This window comes from Pteronotus mesoamericanus, unplaced genomic scaffold (assembly GCF_021234165.1).
Source record: "Pteronotus mesoamericanus isolate MK-2021 breed Mesoamerican mustached bat unplaced genomic scaffold, CSHL_Meso_final contig_56, whole genome shotgun sequence".
NCBI lineage: Eukaryota > Metazoa > Chordata > Mammalia > Chiroptera > Mormoopidae > Pteronotus > Pteronotus mesoamericanus.
The window spans coordinates 29,633,405-29,661,388 of NW_026555201.1; the positions used below are offsets into that span (position 1 = coordinate 29,633,405).

Genomic DNA, 27,984 nt, shown 5'->3' on the forward strand with positions numbered 1-27,984 from the left:
AAAGATGTCTAATTTCATCACTTCTGTTCAACATTGCACTAGGAATTCTATCCATTGCAATAAAGCAAGAAAAAGAAATGAAAGGAATTTAGTTAAAAAAGAATAACTAAAACTATTTACAAATGACAGCTCCTGAATATATAATATCCAAAAGAATACACGAAAAATCCTAACTATTACTAAAAACTATTTCAGCAGTGTACTAGGATAGGGGATCGAGATTAAAAAATATCAATTGAATTTCTGTATACTTGGTGACAAAAAATTCAAAATGAAATTAAGGTAACAATTCATTTAGGAGAAGCATCTTAAAAACAAAAGCGAGAACACCAGAAATGAACTTAAGAAAAGAATCGTTAACACTTGTACCCTAAAATGGCAAAACATTGTTGTGAATAATAAAGAAGATAAAAGAGAAATATTACATGCTTGTATATTATATTATATGCCTTTTAATGGGAATATTCAATATTATCAAGTTAAAAATTCTCCCCTGATTGATCTAAAGAGTCAACACAATCCCTATCAAATTCCTAGCGCACTATTTTAGCAGAAATGAACAAGTTTATCACAAAATTACATGGAAATGCAAAGAAACAATTTTTAAAAATAAGAAGAAAGTTAGAGTATCTTCACTCCCAATATCAAAACACAATCAAAAGATACAGTAATCAAAAGGTATGGTAGCAGAAACATTCATAAATCAGTAAGTGTTATTCACCACATAAACCAAATGAAGGATAAAAACTACATGATAATATCCTTAGATGTAGTAAAAGCATTTGATAAAATCCATCAGCCATTTATGATAAAAACTGTCTGCAAAATGGAAATAGAAGGAACATACATGAACATAATACAGGCCATATATGACAAACCCACTGCCATTATCATGCTCAATGGGAAAAAACTACAAGTGTTCCTCTCATAATCAAGAACAAGATAGGGATGTCCACTTTCCCCTCTATTATTCAAAATAGTACTGGAAGTCCTAGCCATAGCAACCAGACCAGAAGAAAAAAATAAAAGGCATCCAAATTGGAAAGGGAGTAGCAAAACTGTCTTTATTCCCAGAGAACATGATACTGTAAATAGAGAATCCCAAAGATTCTATCAAGAAACTACTAGCCCTGATAAATGAATTCAGCAAAATAACAAGATACAAAATTGGTATCCAAAAATCAGTTGCATTTTTAACGAGCTCTGTTAGTTAACGAGATAACAGAAAAGTAGGAAACAATCCCATTCACAATTGCTTCAAAATGAATAAAATACCCAAGAATAAACCTAGCCAAGGGTATAAAAGATCTGTACACATAAAATTTTAAGACACTAAAGAAAGGAATTGAAGAAGATACAAATAAGTGGAAGCATATACAGTGGTTCATGGATAGTTTAACATCATTAAAATGCCCATACTACCCAAAGCAATCTATAGATTCAATGCAATTCCAATAATTTCCAATGGTGTATTTCATAGAACTAAAACAAATATTTAAAAAATTTATATGGAACCACAAAAGGCCCTGCATAGCAACAGTGATCCTGAGAAAGAAGAACAAAGTCGGAGGGATCATGCTACCCAATATCAAACTATACTAGAAGGCCATATTAATCAAAACAACATAGTAATGGGATAAAAAGACACATAGATCAATAGAACAGAATAGAGAGCCCAGAAATAAACCTACCCCTTTTTAGTCAGTTAATATTTGACAGGGGAAGCAAGCACATACAACGGTATGAAGATAGTTTATTCAGTAAATGGTGTTGGAAAAAATGGAAAGGTAAGTGCAGAAAAATGACACTAGACTACCTTCTTACACCACACACAAGAATAAATTCAAAATGGATCAAAGACTTAAATGTTAGACTTGAAACCATAAAAATCCTAGAAGAAACCATAGGCAGCAAAATCTTGTATAATGCTTGTAGCAAGTTTTTTTATCAGATATATCTCCCCAGGCAAAGGAAACAAAAGAAAAAGTAAACAAATGATACTATCTCAAATTAAAAAGTTTTTGCACAGCAAAGGAAAGCAACAAAATAAAAAGACAATCTACAGAATGGAAGAACATATTCATCGATACATCTGGTAAGTACTTTATAAACCCAAAGTTTATAAAGTACTTATAAAACTCAGCACCAAAAAAATAAACAACCCAATGAAAAAATAGGCAAAGGGCTTGAATAGACACTTCTCCAAAGAGGACATACAGATGGCCAATAGACATATGAAAAGATGCTCAATGTCACTAATAATCAGAAAAATGCAAATTAAAACCAAAATGAGATACAATCTCACACCTGTCAGAATGGCTATCATCAACAGATCAACAAACAGCAAGTGCTGGTGGGGATGTGAAGAAAGGGGAACCCCTTTTGCACTGTTGGTGGGAATGCAGACTGGTGCAGCCACTGTAGAAAGCAGTATGGAGATACCTCAAAAAGCTAAAAATGGATCTGCCTTTCGACCCAGTGTTCTCACTTCTGGGGATATATCCAAAGGAACACAAAACACTAATTTGAAAGAACATAAGCACCCCTATGTTCACTGCAGTGTTATTTACAATCTCTAAAATATGGAAGTAGACCAAGTGTCCGTTAACAGATAACTGGATAAAACAACTATGGGACATTTACACAACAGAATACTACCTGGCCAAAAAAAAAGAAGAAAATTTTACCCTTTGCAGCAGTATGGATGGACCTGGAGAACATTATGCTAAGTGAAATAAGCCAGTCAGAGACAGATGAATACCATATGATTTCACTCATGTGTGCAATCTAATGAACAAATTGAACTAACAAGGAAAATGGGGACAGACTTATAGATGGAGAGCAGGATGACAGCTAGTGGTGGGTGAGGTTGGGGGGTGGAGCGATTGAGCAACAAGGAAAAAAGACTCATGGACAGGGACAACAGTGTGCTGATTGCAGGGAGGGAGAGCGGTATGAAGGGACTAAAAAGTGATGTAAAAAAAGTACAGTAAAAGAAGGTATAGTATTAGCAAACAAAATGTGACATATACATATAATGGAATGCTCTACACAAATAAACATGAATGAACTTCTAATAAATGCTATGATGTGGATGCTATAAAATCATTATGATAAATTTAAAAAGCCACACACAAAAGCCACACATTGTTATGATTACATTTATATAAAATGTCCAGAAAAGGCAAACAGAGACAAAAAGAAGATTAATGATTTTCTGTATCTGGGTATGAGCTTGCAAACTGGCTAGAAATTAATAGCAGAATATTTTGAGCATAGTATAAATGTTCTAAAACTGGATTGTAATGATGTTGAACAACTCTATTATTTTGCTTACAATAGCTGAACTATATGCTTATAGAAAAGGAAGAAGGGTAGATGAAATCCCTTGGTGCCTGAAGGAAGAGGAGTAAAATGAGTACACGGGGAACCAATTAGATAGGAAAACCAAGAGTGAGGGGCCCTTTAGAATGTGGGACCCTGTGTGAAAGCCCAAAGATTTGCTGATATTCAACAAAGACTGCAAATAAGTATGTTTTAGTTTTTTCTCTATGATCCACAATATGAAAGACATTATATATTGAGGTTTAGTATATATAAATCTGTATATATGAAATTATTTTAAAATATTTAATATCACAGTGATATTTTCTTTTATATTCAATTTATTGTATTTCATCCTACCCTACCCCATACCATCACATTTCATAAATGTTCCTAGTGAACCCATGAAACTGATTTTATGGACTTAATAATGTGTTCAAATGAACATTTGATAAAAAGCATTCAAGAAGGTGAAAGTGATTACTCTGAGATCTAAAAATGAAAACAAAAACAAACCAAAACAAAACAAAATCCACCACCAACTAAAATCGTAACAGTAACAACAATAGCGATTCTTCTGTCTTCCACGTGGACTGGTTTTACTTGTGGCTTCAACCCCCAATTACTCACTTATCTATTATCACCAAAGACCCACTGAACAAGAATTAGCATGAGATAATGAAAATTGTGATGTTTGAATTAAATTTTGAGTTTTGTCACAAGTCAATAAAAAAAATCAGTTAATTTATTCATATTGCTGAGAGCAGAGTAAAAGAGAAATCTATCTTGAACCCCAAGCAGTAAAGTTTAGATTCTAAATTACAAAAATGGCAAATGTACAAAGTACTTTTCCCTATAACATAATATCAATGTTAAGGTATAGTTTCTGAATCACCATGGTTGAACTAAGTATCTATGTAAATCTCTGAAACAGTTTAAATATGACCTTTAAAAAACTGAAAATTAGATAAAATAAGCAAATATATAAAACCTATTGAAGACCACATTACTGAATTTAAAAAAATATAATTGGAATAACATGTTTGTTTTAGTTCCTTAAAGTAACAATGGATGTCTTATATTGTTATACATAAAATAATTATCACAATTTAAACTAATAAGCATGTCTTACACTTATAGAATTATAGACCACAAAGCTCTGTTACCACAGTGGACTATTGAATTGTATCATTTTATCCTTTTGAATGCATTATAACTTGATAATTGATATAAAGTTAATTCAGTCATACTGCTGGAGACACATTCTCTTTTGACCTATATGATATCTGCTGAAGCTAAAAGTTAAAACTACAATTTTATTCCATATCTATGCATCACAGGTTATATAATTTCTTCTAACCAGTATGTATTTATTACACTGATCTGTTACTTGAAATTACCTTGCCTCATAAAAAAATATTACATTCTGGGAGCAAGCAAGTTCAAGACACTAGTCCTAATTTTTAAAAATTAATCATTTACACCTATAAAACAAGAATGACTATGTGGAAACACTAAAAATATCTCTCTGAAAAATTAGTTCTAAGCTGAGCTTCCGGCCTCTTGGCATCTCAGTAAAGAGGGTTTGCTGCCTAGATATGCACAGCGGTCAGTGACATTGCATTACCTGGATGTACTTATGTTCTGCCAGCCCAGCAGGCACTTTGAGAAGCTCGTTGTTGTCCAAGTGCAGTTCCCTCAAATGAGGAGTGTTGGCCAGAGAGCCATTGTCAACAGCAGAGATGCTGTTGAAACTCAGTCCCAACCTACAACAGAAAAGAGGAAACAAGCTCATGGACCACACATGGATACCTTCTTACAGACATGTGATTAATCAAGTCAATGGAAAGGGACATTTTTCATTTTTGCACTTACTCTTCCCACTGCCTACAATGCTTTTCCAAACTTGCTAAGCTTGGACAAAGTCCTTTTGTTCTTAAGATTTCATCTTAGAGTTAACCCTCTTTAAAATTCCTCTAACAGCACTAGGCTAAAGGGGTACCCCTAGTAAATGCTCATATATAGCAAGCACCCTGCTGTCGCCCTCCTGTAAAACTCAAGGGACTGTGTACCTGTGGGTCCCTCCTTAAGAATAGTGACTGTCTGGTGGTATATTCAGTATCAACACAGTGCTTGATATAATCAATGACTAGTTGTTGAATTGATATCTATATACAATGAAAGTAGTGAATTCATTTGAGAAAACAATAAAAAATACTATTATTGTTTTGATTATTTTGGAAATTAAGCAACTATATATTTATTGTATAAATTTATTTGTTGGAAATAAAAGGTACAAGAGTCTACTGAGCCAATAAACCTAACTTCCAGAAAGGTTACCATAATTAGTATCTCCCGCTAGTTTGAAAGAGGTAACGAATGACCACCTGTTACTGTCTGAATGTACCAGGTACTAACGTCGCTAGTTTCTGACCCTGATCTCTGCCCTGTATCTCTAGGGATGAGGCAAGAAGATTTTGGAAGAGACCCAGAAAGTGCCAAGCGAAAGATGAAGAATCTGTTGGGTTTCTTTAAATGCGGTGAAAGAGACTATGGCACGTTTTATAGGTTTCTGCTTGTCTTCAGCTAGTTCTGACCTTTGAACTCTTTTAACATTTGGATGATGGTTTAGGTAACCAAAGTCTTCCAATTTTAATCATGACTTGGTATTTGAAATAACTGAGATTAAAATGTACTGATTTTAGGCAATTAATAGCCCAGTTGGTTTATCTTAGCTATAGATTCTTAACCTGGCAGCTTAGCTCAGAATATTTTGGGGGTTTTTTTGCAGATTTGTTTTTTTACTAAAAAGGCACAAATATTATGAATGACTAGCCACATTTAGAATGTTAGGTTATTGTTAATTCTTATGCCTACTACTACTCTGAATAATGATCCAATACTAACAGCCATCCTAAAGACAGTTCTCCACAAGTAATGCACCTTATTTTCCAACATTTTTCTGCAGCTAGAGGGACTGAATCAGCAAAGAAAGGTGAGTGGTGCATAATACTACTTTGAAAAATACTGTCTACATTAGAAGCTGAGATTAAAATAGCTTTAGATAAAGGATTTCTCATCATCTGTGACACACCAGGGTAATACTTTGTAGCTATTGCCACATACATGTGTTCATCTTCGGCTCTCGCCATCCACTGGGTCACTGGGAAATACCCACAGAAATGGGTAAAAATAGTAGGCACTTTTCAAAGATGAACAGAATATTTTATATTTATTTATCTACCATGAAATTTATATACAAAGAAAGGAGTGAGCCAATTTGGCATAACACCATGCTTCTCTTAAAAACATTCAACAGTACTAGTGGATCAAGAACAGAGTGTTCCTTGAAGACAGCTAAAAGAGTTTTCCAGGACTCTCCTCTTTGTATTACTTAAACAGATTGTAAAGATAGGAATATTATAGCTAGGTTAGAAAACAACTTAGGCACTAGTGACCATCTATCGGGGGGAAAAAAGTGAAGAAGGGCCAGACATTGTAAAAATCTTTTTATACTACATTAAATAAATAGGGACATTTTAAACTCTTCTGAGTAAGAGTTAGGAAATCTTATCATAACTATTCTAACTCTATACTGTGGTGTGGGATGCCCAATATTTCAATATCCTAGTAGCTTTCATTTTAATGCATTTTCAAATTCTGGACACTGTGTTATAATTTGTTAACCTTCTATTCAATGCAAGTTAGAACATAATGAACATACTGATTTAATTAAACACTTTGCAATAAGATATACCTGAATCTAACAACAATAGGGTATTCATAAAATAGGAGCCTGACCTTGGTGGTTATAGTAAGTATACTATTTCATTAGGTTTTTAAATAAATAATTGGCCTAGCTGAAGTTTGAGGTTATTGTAAACCACAACAAAAAATGTGATGCCGTCAAAAATCAATCGTTTCTAATTTTGAGCATGTAGGCAATAATACACCTAGCCATTTTACTGATAGAATTTCTTGAAAGATTATTACTTAGCCAAATTATTCAGTCCTTTCAGGCTAGCTGCATCAACTTTGGTAATTTTGTTGCCATCGAGATGTAATTCAGTAAGGGAAGGAGGGAGACCTGGAATACGGATACAAAAAGTTAGGTTAGAAAATAAACATAATTACAGAATGTAGAACTATGTGATGAGGTCATATGCCACTTTCTAAAAGACATATAGTTCCAAATGATTTGATTTTCATCTTGTTCATCAGTTCTGCTTTTCCTCATTTTCCTTCATCTTATTTATAACAATATATGCTCTTAGAAATAGTATGAGACCTTTTTTACTTTTCTCCTAGATTGAGTTTAACAAAAATATAGATTGTGCTTATCAAATAGTAGATTTTTTTCCCCCTAGGAATTGTTAAGATACAATTGTAGAACTGAAGCGAAACTCTGAATTTCAGTAGATACTTACATCTTTGTTAATGGCCTAACATTGTTATTGACAAAAATATAACTCTAAATGAAGAGATGAGCAATCGAACTATAATACAGAGATCATAAACTATATAAGTTAACTAGTTATTTGATCATCTTTAAAAATTAACACTGATATACTGGCCTAGTCATAATCTAACTTTTCCATAAGAATATCAAATGCCTCTGCAACATGGGTGTATGGGAAAAGCTAAAGCTTCTTTGGTTTCTTTAAATCAAGACTGTTTCTTTATACAAGCGCAGTGCAGAGGCTGATTATAAAGTGATCTGCCACATGTAGAATACTTGGGGAAATCATTTTAGATCCAAAGTATCCACTAAACCTCTGGATAGTACTTCTTGAATGGCTAGGATTTCCAAAAATTTAGTACTATAAATATAAATTTTATTTTATTTTCATTTTCTTCTGCCATCTGAAGAGGTATTATATTTTAATACAATTTTAAAAAATACATATTGTTCCACTTAGAAGAATAGCAACAACTACAAAGAAAACTGCAAGTTGGTCCCATGTAGAACTAACATTTGCTTAGCAAAAAGTGTTGTTTTTTTGTATAAAAACATAACTGGAAAATTACAGGTTGTGTTTAGTCTAAAATTTTCATTGTGCCCCATTGAATTCTGTCAAGATTGTCTATCTACCATAAATGTTCAGTCTGTTTGATTTGAAAATGACTATTAGTTTCTCTATTTATGTGGGAGATGCTAAGGAAAGGGTATACTTAGTGAGTGTTTGTTTTGTGCCAAGCACTGAGATTAGCACTTTTCCTAAATTAGCTCATTTGAATCTTTCATTATTTAAAATATTCTTATTTATACTATTTCATAGATGAGGAAACACAGATGCAAAGGTACAAATGTTGTGGGCTATCTAGCTAATAAGTAGAGAATATAATAAATTCCTAGATGGCAAAAAAGAGTTAAAATAGCATGCTCTTAACTGAAAGAAATGTAATGACAATTTCATTATTCTCATGAATAAATAACAGGAAATCGCAATCACTACTAGAATAAGAACTTTAAACCGCTTGAATTTCCTTAGAATAAATACATGTGGATTTGTAAACTATTTTATGAGTAAAACAAGTGAATATATATTCATATATAAAAAAGCAATAAATGCAACTCCAGAAATTTTTTTAATTGTGCATATACAGGAGGAGGACCCAGCATAAATAACGCCCCTTTTTTTAAATTACAAAATCTTTTATTAAAAAATCATAAATGCATAATTCTGTAACATAACAATACTGTACTCAATCACACCATATGAAATTTTAGGTGAAATGTTAAAATTAAAACTATAAATTATTACACCCATATTATTACCCTACCAACCACACTGAAGCAAGTGTCATTTTTCCTGGACCCTATATATTCTTCCCTATCACCATGAAAAGGTGGTTTTAAAATGCAGTCTCTAGAACACTAATCATCATTACATCTGTCATTCTTACCTGGTTTCTAAGTGTCTCCCTTTTGGGGACATCAGTTTCCCAGAAGGAAAGTTATAGTCAGGAGGAGGTTTGTGGAAGAAAACTTTGCATAGGATAGAAGAGTCAAATTTATAACAAATGTCATTAGCCTTTGGCACTGTAGCATTTAGCCAAAAAACCTAAACTATAGTTACTTTTATTCCCTTTTCCATTTTAAGATAAAATATATTGACAGCTTACTTTGAGCCAAATGCTAAGTGTGTGTATTGCAAGTCTTACATCTTGTAATCCTCACAAATACTCGAAGATAGGTGTCATTACAGCTAACAAAATGGAGGTTTTAGAGATGTGGAATAAATAGCCTAAATTCAAAGAGCAACTAAAAGGCTAAATAGGCCTCTCACCCACGTTGGTCTAACTCAAATGTGAATTTATAATCTCTCCATTTTATTCCACTGCCTTTCTGTTTCCAACAGTAATGGAAGATAAGACGCAGAAATTAAGAGTCCTTGAAAATTGGTGATGTTCAGGCAGGAGGGTCCCAGCCTAAGAACATAAACTTTTATATTAGATATGAATAAATAGGCATGGAGAAAGGACTTAATATGAAAACAGAGTGAAATAGTCAAACACGGGAGCTCTGACGTCAGCCCAACAAAACCCACACTCATGCCACTTCTTAGCTCCAACACTTTCATCACAATTTACTTTATCTCTTTAAGCCTCATTCTCCTCCTTTATAAAACAGGTATAATAATATTACTTACAAAGGATTGTTTTGAGATTTGTATAACAACCCATGAAAAGCATTTGGCACAAATAACAAAACCCATAAAAGGTATTTGGTATATGTACTGAATAAAATTCAGTTACTCTAATTTTAATATTATTAAGTATTCACTAAATAAAAACAAACTACAGATGATAAGAGCACCCAGGATACAGAAAGGATACAAGAGAATCTAAAAAAACAGATCACTAAGCAATAGAATGTTATTGAGGGATATTTAGGAAGATGCATTAAGAGAAAAGCCAAAGATTGTTCTTTCAATGCAAGGCATCTGGCAGCAAAAAGTAGTGGGAGGATTTGGACTTTAAATTCCAGCTACTTTACCTCCTACAGCTCTCTAAGGCCATATATATGTGTGTATGTATATATATATCGATAACTTTATATATATCATAAAACATAAACTATATAAAATATAAACATAAATATATAAATATATTAAATGCATATAATCCCTGCACTGGGGATAAAAAAAGATCACTTGTTATGTGCAACAAGTCCGAGTCTCAATATGAATGCGCTTTATGAACTGGAAATCAATCTCCCTTCTCTAGGTATCTCTGTATCTATACCAGTAGTTGCTATTATGAGCCAAAAACATCCTCCATAGCAAAAAAGACTGTGGAGAGGGCAAGGGGTGGTAAGAAACCATTCTATGGAATATGTATTCTCGAGTTGAAGTTTTTATGGAAGTGCAATAAAGGGTCATTGTTTTCTGTGAGCAAGTAGCTGCATTTTCTCCCCAGTCTAAGAATAACACATATAAATTGAGAAGGGCCAGATTGAAAGGAAAATTTGAGAATATAGAGGGTTTTTTGTGAGACTGAAGAACCTAAGACAGGAAAAATGTGAAAATTAGAAGAACTTATTTTTGGTGATTTGATGCCTTTTCTGATTCACAAAGACTGGCTTATGTGCCTCTCCTGGGTAGCTCTTCATACAATGAGCTGACCCCCAGGACTGTGTGGTGATTGATGTTTAACTGTTGGGTTTTGCTCATGCAATGAGCTGCTTGAAGGCAGGTAGTATATCCTATTCACTGTCCTGTCTCCTGTGTTTGGAACTTTGCCTAAGCAAAATGAATGTTCAAAATATTTTTCATGAACAACATAAGGTAATATTAATCCACTACTTATCTATATGTCAGATATTCCTCTAATTATTTGTTTAATTTTAAAACAACCCAGTGAGGTGCGTATTATTATTTTCACCTCAAATATAAGAAAATTGAAGCACAGATTTTGATAAATTCCAATCAGTGACAGTCTGACGTCAAGCAAACAGGCTCCAAAACCCATTTAAATAAGAATGTGGTCACTGTGGATCCTCTTACTCAAAGAGTAGTAACTGGAAAATCCTAAAATGGAAAGAAATTCACTCAGAGATTAGGGACTCGAAGTAAAAATTGGTTCTATTTCAGAGGTACTTTCACATATCTTTCTTTCTCTTTTAACAAAGTACCACTAAGGCACTCTATTTCTTAAAATAACTGTACTTTTTTCTTTGTGAAATCACAATTCTGTTATATAAAATCATTGTGCATTAAGTTATATCTTAAAAGAGACTTTATAGGTAAAAGAGCCAAGTCATCTCTACGATGAGCATAGTTGGCCCGGTGGTCAGCCAAGCTCAGTAGAAACACTTCATCACCGTGTTCACACTGAGCCTGAGTAGAGGTTGTCTCTTTGAGTCATCGTTCAGATTTCCAAAATGATCTTTTTAAAGTATGGAAGCTTTTGGATTTAGGTTTCCAAATTGCTTTGGAGAATTTGTAACCACCTTGAGGGATGGAGGTGATATTGGTGTCAGCAATGCGAATGTAGGAGAGCTTCTTCATTCCCTGGAAGGCTCCGTTTTCAATTCCTGAGCTCTTCAGTGGGTTGGTGCCCAATTCTGCAAATGCAATAAGAGTAAAGCTTTTAGAAGACAATTTTAGGATATTGCAAGTCAAAGCAGTGTCTGTCTCAAAAAAGAATTGAATAGAAATTTGGTTCAACAACATCTTGACTGAAAAACAAAAGAGAAATTAAAGCAATGCTCCTCAAGGCGATGGCAAAATGGGGTAAAAATAATCCTTACTACAACAAACAATAAATAACAAAAACAAAAAACTACACAAATGTTTATGGAAGAGTAATAGTAGCAAAAACAGCAACAAAATTTTTTAAGGTACATATACAACTTTGCCCAGAAATCAACAAAATCAAGTATTTACATATAACACTTATTATGGGACTATTACTTTCCTAAAATACATTGAAATGTTATATAATTTGAATCTAACATTCTGTAAGCCAATTATAAAATTGTAATTTTGTCATGCATAGTGCAAAACATGAAGATATATTTTTTAAAGAAAATAATTTATAGATTTCCAGATAAAACCAACTCCCACATGAAAATGCATCCTCAAATGTCTCCAGTTAAACACTACTTAATTACATCCTGCATCTTGGGCATGCCACAGGATAACTTCAGCTCTAGGGCTTTCCCTCCATTCTCAAAACCCCAAAGACAAGAGATAGAAATGTTGTTGTAAGGCACAAACTCAACGTCCTACTTCTCCTCACCTTGCTCCTGCCATTCCCATAGGCTTAAGACATATAAGTTCTCGCTCATTTACCTTCCTGCCACTAAAGCTTACTTGAAATCTCTTAAGGTGAACCTTGAATCCTGGTCTTAGAGTCATAAGAATATCTATACCTATGACAATCATCTGGTTCAGTCCATTGAGCACGGATTTTCGCACTTTGGTGATCTCGTTCTCATGGACACGCAGTTCTTGAAGAGTTTTGGGCATTTTTTCTGGCAATTCCTTCAGCTGATTCTTGGACAGATAGAGTCGTTCCAATTTCACCAAAGGTGTAAATGCTCCAGGGCTGATTTTGCTAATTTTGTTGTTGACCAGAATCAATGCCTGTGGATAGGGGAACAAAAACAACTTTCTCTTAATTCCAAAACCTTCCACACATATATAGAACGAGTGTGTAGTCTGTTCATTCCATTGATGGAGTTAGTAGGGGAACCTGCAGAGTTGCAAGAGATCAGCAAATATCAATCATATGTGATTCCTTTAAGAAGTTTACGAAGACCTGGACATTAGGAATAAAGAGGAAGGAAATATAATGAAATTATATATATATCGGATTAGCCAAATAGTCCATTTAGTTTTTTCCATAAAATAAAAGACACGTTTTTTCATTTTCACCAATAACTATATTGTTTGGATATTTTGAGTATCTCAGCCATCTCCTGCTCTTGGTTTCTAATGGGTAGAGGCCAGGGATGCTGCTAAACATCTTCCAATGCGTAAGACAGCCCCACAGCAAAGAATTAGTTGGCCAAAAGGTCAATAGTACCAAAAAAAAGTCACAAATCACTTTTGACATGTTCAATCAGTCACAGCACCTTATCCATGATTTTGTGCATTTCAGTTGTGTTTTTACCTTTCTTGAAATAATAAAGCATTATATACCAAAAATGTTGCATATTTTCTTACATCTTCAATATTAAAATGGCTGCACAAAAATTCACCAATTTTGATAAGTTTTTTTTGATGCACACTGATATGACAGCTGTAAACAATACAATCTAACACAATTGTTTTGAATGAAGTTAAAGACCACTAAGCACTACTTAGAGCCATCATATGGAAAAAAAAACTAAACAAACTGGCCAATCCAATATATAATATTAACCAATATATAATATTCCTAAAGATTGAAATTATTGAAGTGGCTCCAGATACCTGAAAAGGCATCCATCCATTCTCCAGTTTTCAGCCTCTAAGTCCACTTCATTGACTGCTGTCATGGATTCCACTACAAGAGGGTGGCATCAATTTATACCATCACCAGCTGTGCCGTACAGTAAAATTTTCTTGAAGCCTCAAAAATTTAGATAATCTGTTTCAAAAGTTTGTCAAATGAATACATTATATTGCAGCTTGTGGCTTTATTTTGCATTTTCTTGTTACTTGAAAGCTTTAAAACATTTTAGTTCCTTTTACTACTATTTGCTATAGTTTTTGGAGGAAGAGGTTTGCCTGATCACAGTACTTCTTATTGGTTAAGAGAATAAAGATATAGGTAATATGATACTCAGAGCCTAAATATATTTATTTTCTATTTTCTTGCCCTTTTTATATACAAAGTTTTTATATAGCTGAGTATATTAGTATTTTTGGCAACTTTTAAAATTTTTGTTTCTGAGTTTTCCTAATATGGGTAATTATATATCATTTATAATTGCTATACCTATAGCTATGGCCAAACCTATTTCTCGACTACCTTATTGTCTTCCAATGATCTATATGTCTACAGAATCACACCATTCTTATTATTTTAAATCTCTTTATCAACTAATCCTAATTAACAAAATAGTTTTTATCAACTTATTAAAAATCTGCATTTTCAATTGTAGTACATGTTTATGCATATATGAAAATGCAGAGGGACAAAAAGGGAACTAGAGTAACAGAAAAGTGTTAACTTTAGTCTCGGAAATGCAAGAATACTTTTTAGAGTAACAGCTGTTTAATTAAGCCATGCACATCTTTGTGTAGTTCACATTATTTAGTTAAAACTTGTTACAAGTAACATGATTTTTACCTAATTCTAAAATATGTATTGGTAATTAAAACTAAATCCTAAGAAATTCCAAAGACTATTACAGAAAGTTCAAAAAATTGTTGGATTTATAAATCATAGAAAAGTTATATTAATAAGCAAAATGCCCAGGAAATCAGTAAAAGCCACAGCCAGAGATTCAGAGGACTTACATCATTAAAAGACATCCAAAATAGTGGATGTTTAATTTTAAATGCAAAGGAGATCCTCAATATTCATCTGTGGAAGAAAATTCTGAAATCTTTTTATAATAAATGCATTAAACATGCTTTGAAAATCTATTTTAATTCATGTCAAATGTTAAAGCCTATTAATAAAGAATCAACCTGAGGATGCATTACCTGCTGTTCCAGGTAATAAAGTATTACCTCTTTGACTAGTTAATAACTAGATAATGCCTGTACCTATGAGTATGTTATAGTAACAACTGCTGATGATTTCGGGGGTAGTGTGACATTTGTCCCCAATTATTTCTTAATAAAGTGGGAATAACAGGAGCACCTATAAGGATTGTTGTGAAGATTAAAAATGACAATGTATATAGACTACTTTGCTAAGTACCTTTCACATATTATTGTTTGTTGAAGGTTTTAGTCCAGTGAAAAACATCTCTGCTTTCAGGATAAAACAAATTTGAAAAATAAAACTGAAAAATTTGGTCATAATATGGTAAAATTTTAAAGACTATATAAATTAAAACTTCATCTAAAACAGATCCACACATGAGAAAGTTGCTAGTGTATACACAGAATTGTTAAAGACAGTTAATGTCAGCTCCATACAGAGAGGTGTGTATTTAAGAAAGCATACTTATAAAATAATAGGCAATGGCAAAATGTTGAGATGGAAAAAGCTGATTAATTACACTAGTTAATGAGAAAGTCCAGCTACCAAAGAAAAAGTCAAAGGTGAACTCCAGGTGTTCTTCTGGATATTTAGCTAACGCAAAAAAGAAAAACAGGCAGAAATGGATTATCATTAGTTAGCTAAAAGGATGAGGGAAGTTGATTTAGAAGAGAATGTATTGATTGGGGAGAAGTGCCTTGAGTGCCATTTAATCTAAAATTAAGGCAGACTGAGAAATCAGGACAACTGCTTCTTTAGTAATTAATGAAAAAAGTGATCAAGACTGGGACTTAGGGTGAAGTGATGAAAAAGGTGACGAACAGCAAAAATAGGGTAGAAGTACAAGTAAAAGTATTTTCACCACCGTCAGCCAAGAAAGTAATAAAAAGGTACAAACTTTTCGATATAAGATAAATAGCTACTTTAGAGGTATTGTACAACATAATGACTATAGTTAACACTATTTTATGGTATATTGAAAATGCTCAGAGAGTAAATCCTAAAATTTCTCTTCATAATGAAAAAAAATTTACTATCTGAGATGATGGACATTAACTAATCTTATTGTGGTAACATTTTCCTACATGTATAAGTCAATTCTTTATGGTATACACCTTAAAATTATATAGTAATGCAGGTAAATTATATTTCAATAAAGTAGAAAGGAAAAATATAGAAATCTGAATTCGTATTTATAATTTTCTCCAAAGCCACTTATGTAGAGCTTACACTGTATTAGGTGTTGTTTTAAGGAATTGTATTCTGGTTATCAAATTTATAGGCAATTATTAGTGCACAAATTCAAGCCAGACTGCTACTAAGTTTAGATCTTAAGCTTTAGCTCTTTCTAGCTCTGTGGTTATGAGCAAGTAACTCAATTTGCCTGTGCCTGAGTGACTTCATATGTATAAAGGGGTTATCAAGAGTGTCTACTTCATAAGAATAGTTATAAGAATTAGGTGAGTTAATGCATATAAGGTATTAAGAACAGTGCCCAGTATATAGCAATCACTAGTATTTTTATAATTCAATCTTTAACAAATTTTATTTTTAATTTAAAAATTTCCTTCCTAAATTTTAAGCTTCAATTAAAAAATATTGAATGTTGACATGTAATTTTCTATTATTTTATAGAATAAGTATGTAGTTTTTCTAATACATATAGCTACTCATACAACATGTACCTCCTCTCATAATGAACCAGACAGTTGTAAACTGATCAAATTATTGAGGAAATAAAAGAAATTTTTTCTGTTAAATCTTTTTTATTTTAATCCTTGCTAAATTTTCATTTGTCTCCTTCCTTCTCGTTCCAGTGAGGCTTTCCTGGCTGAAATTATGATGTTTATTTGCATAATAACAAGGATAGAAATGACCATGAATGAAAGAGTAAGGGGAAAATAGCTGTTTAACATCCTCTGAATAGTTGGAAGCTCTAATAAACTCTCTCTCTCGTCTTCCAATGTGTACTTTGAAGTAGGAAGAGAGAGATTGCCAAGATGATAATTGCCTAAAAAACATACTTTGAAGGAGATGTGGAAAAGAAAGAGCACATTATTACAAATGCCAGACTTAATGAGAATGCAGAAACTAGATACTTCTTATGTCAGGATATGAGGAGTTTAAACAAATTATTCAGATTATACATAAACACTCAGGAAGCAGGGATTAGGGGAAGAAAATTTTCCTTTCTTAAAAAAGTTGATTTCTTATGAAAATAAGATAAAGTTTCAAAATCTTTTAGTTTATTGAAATTAAAAATATTCCATTTTTATCATCACTTTTTTTAGCCTGTTCCAACGGCAGTTTACATAGTCATTGACGAACCCTGTTGGTAGCATGGTAGGCACACTCCCAGTGAAACAATAACATGAAAGCAGAGGGAGAGTGAAGTAGGGGCTCAGGCCTCATAACCTGCCAGTGGAGATGGATCTCATGGGGCCATGGTTTGAGATCTCTGGCTCAAACCTTATCCTCCAGTATTCTGGAGCCTGAATGTTTCATTCAAGCCAGTTTCTGTTTATATTTGTCTGCTTATGTTCTTCTGTATTTCCTTTCCTCTTACACAGAAAACCCTCTCTCTTCCAAATTCTGCTAATATTCTGAGACCTCTTTATCCCATGTTTTCTCAAAACACTAACTGGCAACCTGATGTAAGATGATGTCTGACTTTTACTTGGTGATCTTAACATTCACTACTGATATCATATTGTGCTTATACTGTTGGACCCTTCAATAAATTGACTACACAACTTTATATGTGCGATTATTTTAATTAACTCTTCCATGGAGAACCTTAAAATCTTAAGATAACAGATATATGCTTCCCTTTAAAATTCTTGTATATTTTCTTCTAATGGACAAATGTTTACTGCTTTTCTTATCTTGGCTGCTAGAAAGTTGATTACTACATCTTAATTTCATTATATGAACTATGAACTCTAGCACATTACAATCAATTTATTTTACTTAACATTACATTATTTACTTTGAACACACATTTCTTATTCTAATATATAACAGCCAGACTATTTTTATATTTATATTTTACTATTATTGTTTATTCTTACTATATAACAATTAATTTTATAACAGTTAAAAGAAATAAATGAATGTGAAAAAAGGAGTTTTTTATGTTTATATTCTCAAACTTAAGAGTGTATTTCTATGATATTTGTCTCCACAAATAGGTAACTGATCAATTGGCAATCCTCTCCATTATTTGAAAATTCTAACTCTTTATATTATTATATTTAACGTTGAATAAAAATCTGCATCCCTGAAATTCTACTCAATTGTCAATAGGACAATTCTATCATCTTGTAGTTGAAGCAAGACAATTCAATTTCTCTTTTCCAACATGGCCTTTCAAATATGTCACTCATGACCTTTTTGCATGCAATTTAGATATCCACATCTCCATCAACTGTCCTATAAGACATGATTTCCAGATTCCTTATAGCCGTGATGATCATTTTTTAAATGTTCAAAGGGCAATGTCCTCCCTAAAATGTCTTGTCCAGGACCAGACTCAATATTTTAAGAGAGGCTTGTCAGAGTAGGATTCAGAGACAGTGGGACTTTTAGTATTTATTTGGACACTGAAATCTGGCTTAATAACACTAAATATGCAATGATATTTTAATAGAAAATTGCAGGTGAAGAACTAGACTAGATGAATTTTGTAGGGATTCCGATGTCCTCTGTGAACAGCTAGTGCATTTACTCTTACGGAAGGCTATCTTAGCAAGGCTTAAACCTATTTGATTGTTATCCATTTCTCATTTTTAGCACACCTCTCCCAAATACAGTTATATTTGTTGTTTGTCTTTTCTGACCCTTCCTTATGTCCTGCCAAGCTGACCTCTGGTGACTTCATCACCCAGATGCTTTTGTCCTCTGGCCTCCACTTAGTTTCAACCATAGAAGATACTGGCAGGAAATCAGAAGATAGGACTACAGCTCCCCACCTCCCTCAAGGCTCTGGGACTCTCTACTTCCTTGAGGCCTTGTGAAAACCTTGTTGGTTCTCATATTCCTCTGTAAATAGTCACTTTAGTAAAGTCTCCTCTGTGAACTGCTTTTGAGAATGCCATCTCTTTTCTGCTGAAATCCTGATTGGTAGACTGGATGTGTTGTCATATACGAGAGTAGATTAAGTGAAAATCATAATAATAACACAGATACAGATAAGAACGCAGTATGCATAATCCAAAACACAAAGCAATGTATATATGTATGCATGCGTATGTGTATTTGAAGATGGAATTATATTTACTAAATAAAATAGAAATATTACCTGTTTTTCTCTTGGTGTCAATCTATGAGCCTTTACACAGTTATTTACACCTCACAGAATATGAATAAATGAAAACAAAAGAAACAAAAAAATAAAATAATACTGAGATCAATCCATTTTGTTTCACTACTGAAGTACAATATAATGGGGAAGATAAAGACTTTTGTTCATGAAACATGGGATTAAAATTTCAAGTAGTCTGAAGAAACAAACACTAACTATATATACAGTGTATGTAAACAATTTGGCTGATTTTTAGGAGTTAATGACTACAATGATTTGTTCCTCAATCACCTCCTAAGAAGAGAATTGAATTAAAACTTAGGTGCTTATTTGTTACCATCTAGTATCCCTGGCCTTACCTAAGTTTTGTTTTGAAAAATACTTTGAGTCAAATCTTGTTACAACTCAAAATTTAAAAAAAAACAAAATTCTTACATGAAGGTCCTTCAGGTCCTTAAAGTCCCCATCTTTGATTTCAGTTATTTTATTGTTTTGCAGGTCCAGCAGTGTAGTGTCCGGGGGAAGATCTTTTGGTACACTGTCCAGACCTAGCATGGAAATAAAAGCAATGTTGAAGCACTGAGAAGGAATACATTACTACAGAATTGCAAAGGATGTGTTTACAAAGAAATTACTCTTGCAATGACAATTTTACAAGTAGCATATTTTCTTCCAGGAATTATATCAGTTGTAGTTTAAAATATTTGCTTTACCTTTTCCAACCTAGTCAAAGGATTTTTTTTTTAGTAAACAGAATACATTACTTTCAGTATGTACTTACTCTTCTTTATTAAAAAAATATGTATTTTGTAAAGAGTATGGCTCAAATAATTAGTACACTATATGTTACCTCATTCTTGTTTAAAAAGTTATTCTTTTAATAAATGTTAAGTGCAAGTTATTTTTAAATCTATACTTTTTGCATAAATATTTTCTCAGTAGAGAAGTATTTTAACCAAATCATCAGTTAAAAATCCTTTTGATAAACCTAACTCACAGATCTACATTTAAGATTAAAATTATATAAATATACAACCATGTTATTACATCAACAATGAAAATTTATCTGAACCTTTAAGAGGTCTTTCAGTTTTAATTGAAAACCAAAACAATATCAGTTTTAGTTGATCTTTTATGACTAACGGATATGTGGCTAATTAGGATAAAATGTACTAAAAACAGTTTGGTTTTTAAAATCAGCGTGAAGCATTTTTTTTGCACATTAAATTTTGGTTTAAATAACTGAATTATGGCTTTAGTTTGTAAATGTAAACACACTGAGTAAAATATTCTTTAGTATTAAAACATATTTTTTCAACTAGATGTATAAGGATGAACTGTTTTTATCCAAAAGTAATGGCATTTAAAATAAATCATCATTTTGAACGTTAATGAAGAAAAAAATTATGTATTTGTTTGCCTTTTTTATATTTAATTTGTTCCATATTAATGAAGGATATTACTCAAAATTTGAGACTCTACAATACTAACTTAAATTCATGTGGTGGTTTCTGCATTTTAAAATTGCATAACATAAATCAGAAATGTTTTTCAACCTTTCCATCATATCTGAAACTTGAAGTACTGAACATCATGCTTTTATTTACTCAACAAAGTTGTATTGAATACCTCTTAGACACCATCAATTTATTAGGCCCTGAGGATAGAGCAGGTCCAACACAAAAATTGCCCACATCATCATGAAAAATATAGTTCAATGTACAGTTTTTAATTTAAAATAAAAGTTGCAACAGGGTATATAATAACTGCTATGTTGGATAGAAGATATCTTTGCAATTTTGAATCTTACATAGGGCATACTCGTAAGTCATCATAGTAGCCATATTTTATCTTCATGTCTTCCATGAGAATTACAGAAAATGTATCTGAAATCACCTGCCCTGAAAAAAAGTTTAGTTCCCAATTCATTGATCAACAATTGTTTTAAATATGAATTTTAAAATACAGGTAATTCTAAACATGCATAAATTATATTCCAAGAACTCACAGAAACAGTTCACAGAGAAATGACAAGACTGAACTGTTTTCAGTGATAAACAGCAAACCACCAGGACAGCTAGCTACCTTGTAGGAGGATTACTCAACTGTATTATGCTGTGATCAGTGCCATTTTCAGAAATGTCAGTATGCTGATTTCACACAGTTAGGAGTGGCAGACTTCTGCCAAATCTTTGATAATTAGTATTCTCTAACCAAGAAAAGGCACGCTTCTTCTCATTTGAACAGAAGTTGCTACCTACATTTCATCATTACTCCATAGGCATCTTTGTCAAAGTCTTAATTTCCACTCATGCTTACTTTTTTATGTGGTTGGACTTAAATTCTAGTGGCTCTCTTAACAATTGTTCACTGCAAAGTGCTACTAATTTTCAGATATGAAGAGAAAAAATGGTATATTTGGATGGCTGGCAATTTTGATTATGTTGTCATCCTAGAATTTATAAGAACATGAAATGTTTGGGGTAAATTAAAATCTCCCTTTTTCTGAATGTTCATCATAAAAACATCTTTAGGCTTTTGATTTTTGTAGTTCAGTTCCTAGAAAGCCATTTTAATGATCAAAATCACAATCTTACAATCCTCTTTGAAATACTAGTAAATTCATATCTATTTGGGGGATTTTACATATCGGTATTTTGTTATTAAAATTTTATCTAGTTTTACAGTTTATAAAAATAACAATAAAATATATTATCTTATTGATCTCACAACAATTCAGTTAGGTAAGGCACTATGAGCATTTCATTTTTCCAGATGGTTTTTAGAAAGGTTTAATGAATGAACAAGTTCATGGAGCTAGGAGTGACAAAAATGTGGACCAGAAGACAATTCTGCTGGTTTCCAACTAGATGTCTTTTTCTGCTCTACCTATGTGTACCTCAACAAGAACTGTTCTGACAGCAGACTCAATCACATGCTGTACATTTCAGGGGTGTTAGTTAACTAGATTGTTTGACAACTATAGGCAGAAGATATTATGCCAGTTATGAGCTCTTAGCATGTCACAAAGGGAAGGACTGTTAAATATCAGCTAGTCTATTGCTCCCAAAGGTTAATCAGGTAGGCTCTATGATGAAGTTCTTATCAGTCTATATCAAAATAAAAAAAATGAGGGCAATTTGGTTAGTTTTAATATAAATTATCACACACGTATACAACAGAGACATATATATACACACTACCTTTGCTTTAAATATGGCTTCTTTAAAAAAATGATTCTAGTAGCAGATGGTAGGTAGCAGATAGTTATTTTGTTGGGTTTTTACTTTAATAAAAATTTAACTTGTTCAACATTCAAAAGAACTTTACTTGTCCCAGAAATCAGGGAACTTTTAAGCTAGTCCAACAATCTCTTTTTACAGATATAAACCCAGAAACTCAATGAAGTTAAATGGTGTATCTGAGGTGCCTCATAGCTAAACTGGGCCAAGACTAAGACGGTATGTGTCCTCACTCCAGAACAACCAACTGTGCCATTTATGCATATACATATTTTGAATGTTTTTAAAGATGTTGATCAATGATTTCTCTTGAACATAATGTGCTTATTCCTAGCTACTCATTTTTTCATATAATTTATGTGGTTGTAATATGCCACCCACTCATTTCCTTTTACTTCCATTCTAACAATCTTTTAAAGCATACTCCTTTTCCTCTCTTATAATATTCATCCTAACCAAGTCAGGTAATGATGACCCTTGCCCTCCAAGTACCTTATATATAAGCTTCTGATGTAATACTTCATTTTAGGTTTCTTTCTTTTCTGGAAGTCCTGGTTAAGCTGGGGAAATGACTATTTTTCATCAGAACTTTAGTCTTATTGCTTTACACACAAAAATCTATGGGAGGTAGATTTTTGATTGATTAATTTCGAAATCATTGTCTGCCCTGCTTTACCACAGTGAACATTTCAGGATATGGCTTCAAAGTCTTTTCTGCTAATGTTTTGTTACCATCATCTCTTCACATCCTGCTTTCATGAGTGTTCTTATTTTTCCTCAGAAGTATTAGGGTATAATTAACTATAATAATCATAATTTCCTGCCCTGGCTGGGGTGGCTCAGTCGATTGAGTGTCGGCCTGAGAACCAACAGGTCGCCAGTTTGATTCCTAGTCAGAGCACATGCCTGGGTTATGGGCCAGGTCCCCAGTAGGGGTCTCTCCAGAAGCAACCACACATTGATGTTTCTCTACCTCTCTTTCTCCCTCCCTTCCCTTCTCTCTGAAAATAAATAAATAAATAAAATCTTTTTAAAAAAATCATAATTTTCCTTCTGACTTTTGCTTGTCCAAGAACATTTTAGAAATAAATGCTGCTAGCAAACATATCATCCCCAATATCTGCACCTAAAAATTGCTCTCACCTTCTTATGTGTCTGATATATTTGTAAGGAATCTTTGGTCACCTATGTGTTTGAAAAAGCCTGCCTTTTCTGTCCAACATGGTGACTTATCCTGTAGTAAGTTTCTTTGAACAATATGTATTTCTTAAATTTCTTGGTGGGGAGGGAGTGATTGTAGCATTTGGAGGAAGAAACAGATCCTCGGTTATGGGTTAATATTGTCAGAAACAAACAAACAAAGCAGCAAATAAACAATTAATCTTGAATCTGGTTAAGCCTCAAGATATAAACCCCAATATACAAAAAATATAGAGGTCAAAGGAACATGCTAAATCTACCAAAAAAAGAAATGGATTCAACAAAATCCTAATTTCTTCAACAAATATACTATAGAGAGAATTGAAGAAATGTTGGTGAAACTGTGGTTTAAAAGAGACATAAGAGTTATTTAAGTAATTGCAATATATGTACTGCATTTGGACTCTGATTCAAACAAATAAACTAAAATAAAATATTTATAATACTTATAAGATTGAAAATCTGTACATTGAATCTGTACATTTGATGATATTTTTAAAATGGGGACATATGTTATAGTGTTGAAATAAAAATGAACAAAGAAAATAGCAAAAGAGAAAAAGAAATTCTTTTAGTGTTTGATATGATCTGGTTGTTGTGATTGTGTTTTATACAAGTTTAAACTTTCAGAGAAATATATTGATATGTATGCTGGATAAAATGATATGATTCTGAAATGTGCTTCAAAATAACATGGAAGCGGAAAGTGGTGGGGTGTCTAGGAAAACACTGGCGTTAATTGATACTTGGTGAAGCTTGGTGATGGGTGCACAACTGTCTCTTATTTTGTAAATTTTGTATATTTAAAAATGTTCTCACATCTTTTTATAAGATTGTTACTGGAATTTTAACTTTGGTCTTGTTCTTGACCCTTGAGATCACTGGGAAAGTTGCTTAAACTCTCTATGCCTCAGTTTTCCTGCATCTTTCACAGCATTTTTCTGAGAACTCAAACTATTCTACAAAACAATTCCCTACCACAGAGCATAGCAGGGTTCCAATTATTGTTATCTATAATTATATTCAATAAGAAGATTCCCTGCTGATTACTAGTTTGCACATCTGTAACAAGTGTTTTTTTTTTTCTTTCTCTGCACAATAAAATTATAATGCATATTATCCTGGAAGCTGAAATGTCTTTTGAAGGTATGTCATACACAGATTTTTTAATCTAAAGCTCTTTATTTTGGGTGGGTTTTTATTGTCAGTCAGTTCATCATCTTGCTCCATTCATCCTTGTTCTCATGAAATTTAGAGCCTTTGGAGAGCTTATCTACCAAGCTCCATTTTTGGAGGGTAACCCCTCAGTTTAATAAGCCTATGTTGCCAACTAATAATTAGATCTCCTAAAGGCTGTTCATGGTCAATATAATCCTATTTTCATGGTAGCAAATCCTCTACTCCTTTGCAAATCTGTGAAGTATCAGTCTTTATTTATTTTTTCGTCAAGAAATGTATATAATCTAAGTGACTGTTTAGATAATTGCATTTTTCAAAGATGTTATTAACCATATCTCCCATCCAATATGCTCTTATTTAATGTAAACTTGTCCCACCCCCATCAAGAAATGGAATCAAGTTCCCCGCCCTTGACCTGGCCTCCTAGTGACTCAATGAACTAATGCGGTGGAAGTAACACAGCATGACTTTTGAGGCTAGCTCAGAAAAGGCTGTACAGCTGATATCCATTCCTCTGGGGTGCTTGCTCTGGGGGCAGCCAGAGGCTATGCAAGAAAGAATTCTGTCTATGCTGAGATCACCATGCTGGAGACGCCACCCAACGCACTCCAGATGGCCAAAAACAGAGCTCTTAGGCAACAGCAGCACCAGCTGCCAGTCATGAGACTGAGCTGTCATCCTTGGGGGTCTAGATTCGGCTAGCAACCGCACAGCTATGGCCACAGCCGATACCTGACTACTGATGCATGAGAGACCCCAAGTGAGAACAGCCTTTCTGAGTTCTGCTCAATATTCCTACACCTAAAATCATAAATAAAATTATATTTTTAAGTTGCAGGTTTTGAGGTACTATTTGTTCAGCAACAGTAATAGGAATAGAATGGTTATCTAAATTTAATTATTTTTCAATGAGCATACTTTAATATAATCCTGAATTTTCCATTAAGATACAGTTATTTCTAAGGCTTTTCTGAATTATTTATTTGGTCTCCTAAATTCTGTAAAATGAACTTTATCATATTTAAAATATGGTTACTTATTAAAGTAAATAAAATTCTACTTAAGATGTTAGCAGAAAATCATTTCTGGAATAAAGGCTTATTAGTAAAAAGAATTTTTTTTAATCTAGTTGTCCCAGTGATGAAGAGCATCATTCTGTTAGCCAGTGTCAGCAATCTGCTAAACACCATGTTGGAGAAAAGCCAGGTTGTCCTAAAACATGCTTTTCTCCCCTCTGCCCTGTGGCAGGTGTCCAAACTCCTCTATTTATCCTTGTTGATTTCCAACAGTATTTTTTTGTAATTCTGTTTTCAATTTAATAATTAGGATAATGGTGATACATTTCAGTTTTTGGCATATAACCAAAACAATATGTAGACATCCAGACCCATCAAAATACCTTTCTGTTCAAGGCACACATGTTTCCCTCTTTCCCGCTTATAAATGGCAATTTGACTGTAACGGTAATCAGATCAGGTTTGAGAAATAGAATATTCCCCTTTAATTAGATTGTTTTTTCAAATAAACTCAAGGAAGATTTAAGGAATGATTCCCTGTAAGGTCATTCTCAAAGAGAATAAGAAAGGGTGAGCCACAGCTCCATGACAACTAATTCCCAGTCAGACCTGTTCCCTCCTATTTCCAGCTTTACAGAATCAAGAATATTGTAGAATTATGCACTCATCCATGGAATAAGCCTGCATTTGTTCATTTAGTCATCTGCCAAGTATTTATTAATGTATGAGAGCATACCAAGTATAAGGGATTTAGTTGAGTAGAGCCTCTACAAAGCTAAATTATTAGAAAAGTTATTAGAGAAAGCCATGCTTCCCTTCTGGTAAAGAAAGCAGATGTTTAAACAAGAAACAAAAAAGATAGTGAATAATAATTGTAATAATAATAATAATTGATTGCTATAAGAATAATCAGAGCAAATGACTATTGCAATGAAAACACAGAAGTTGACAAGCTCAGAAATTGCCTCAAAACAATCCACAAAGTTGAGGCTTAACTTAATCTTGAGTATTATAGTGTAACTGCTATAAGGTTTTCTTCCTTTTATTAAAAATGAAGTACAAACTTGTTTAATTCTTCCTTATCCTTATTTTCAAAGAAATATATAATCTTGCTACTCTTTTGAAAGAGAAAAGTTAAAATTAAAAGGTCTCTGCATTTCCTCTTTTGCTCAGGGAATTGAGATTCTGGCTAACCTATTCTCATCCTGTCCTCTGGAGCCAGGAGTGGTCTCACAGCTGAGGATGCATCACAGCTGCAGTCTAACAAAATGCCTTGATCTCACACAGCTGCCTCTCTTCCCTCCTGGGACTGAGAAGGAAACCAAGGATGTGTCAGTTCTCAGTCAGGTCAAGGAGATGAAAGCTTCCTCTGCCTCTCTAACTCCTCTCTTCTTCCTGCCCATCTTTAACTCTTTGAGTCAGGAGCCTTGATTATCTGGGTTACTCCTGAGTATTCCTCTTGCTTCATTTGAGGATCTGTCATACTTCACTTCTATCCAATACTAACTTTGGGTTAGTATACCCACTGGGTGTAGTCTGTGCACAGTATCTTTCCTATACCACATCTCAGAGTTGGCCCTTTTGATGCATCTAAAGCCTTAGGGAGGGTCACCTCATATCCTTGCTGCTACAAAGCTAGGGATCAAGCATGAAAGCAATTGAGCTTCCAGCATTCTCTCTACTTCTCTGCAAAACAGCCCTAACTATTCTACTTATAATTGATGTCATGGAAGTCTGACAGTGCATATAGCTCATATATGGGGTTTGCTTCTGGGACACTAATTTTCCCAGACAAGAGACAAGCTTTACTATCATATGTCCCAAGCTGTGACCACTAACAAAATTTTCAACAGTTGAGAAAGTGATTAAAAGAAGAAAACTAACTTTTTGCAATTTAAAAGGCTATACATTTTTCCTGTGTTTTTTTTTAAATTAAAATATCCTTTGCAGTATGAGGTACATTTTAAGAACAGTGTTTATTTGTAATGATTTTACATGGCAAAATAAAACTTTCCATCTTCTGGAACTATTTCCACAGTGCTAAGTATGTGGATGTGAATCCTTTTAGGGT

At 33.2% G+C, this 27,984-nt stretch overlaps 1 protein-coding gene across 3 annotated transcripts in view; it reads right to left on the reverse strand.

Annotated features, from left to right (window-relative positions):
- The window catches only part of DCN (decorin), a 41,082-nt gene that overhangs the window by 2,815 nt on the left and 10,283 nt on the right, over positions 1 to 27,984 (reverse strand). For all 3 annotated transcript variants that reach the window (XM_054580195.1, XM_054580193.1, XM_054580192.1), the window contains exons 3-7: positions 19,712 to 19,824; positions 12,704 to 12,917; positions 11,780 to 11,893; positions 7,318 to 7,411; positions 4,952 to 5,090 (exon numbers count right to left, since the gene is read on the reverse strand). In XM_054580195.1, the coding sequence (XP_054436170.1) occupies positions 4,952 to 5,090; positions 7,318 to 7,411; positions 11,780 to 11,893; positions 12,704 to 12,917; positions 19,712 to 19,824 (674 nt within the window). The remainder of the gene's footprint in view (positions 1 to 4,951; positions 5,091 to 7,317; positions 7,412 to 11,779; positions 11,894 to 12,703; positions 12,918 to 19,711; positions 19,825 to 27,984) is intronic.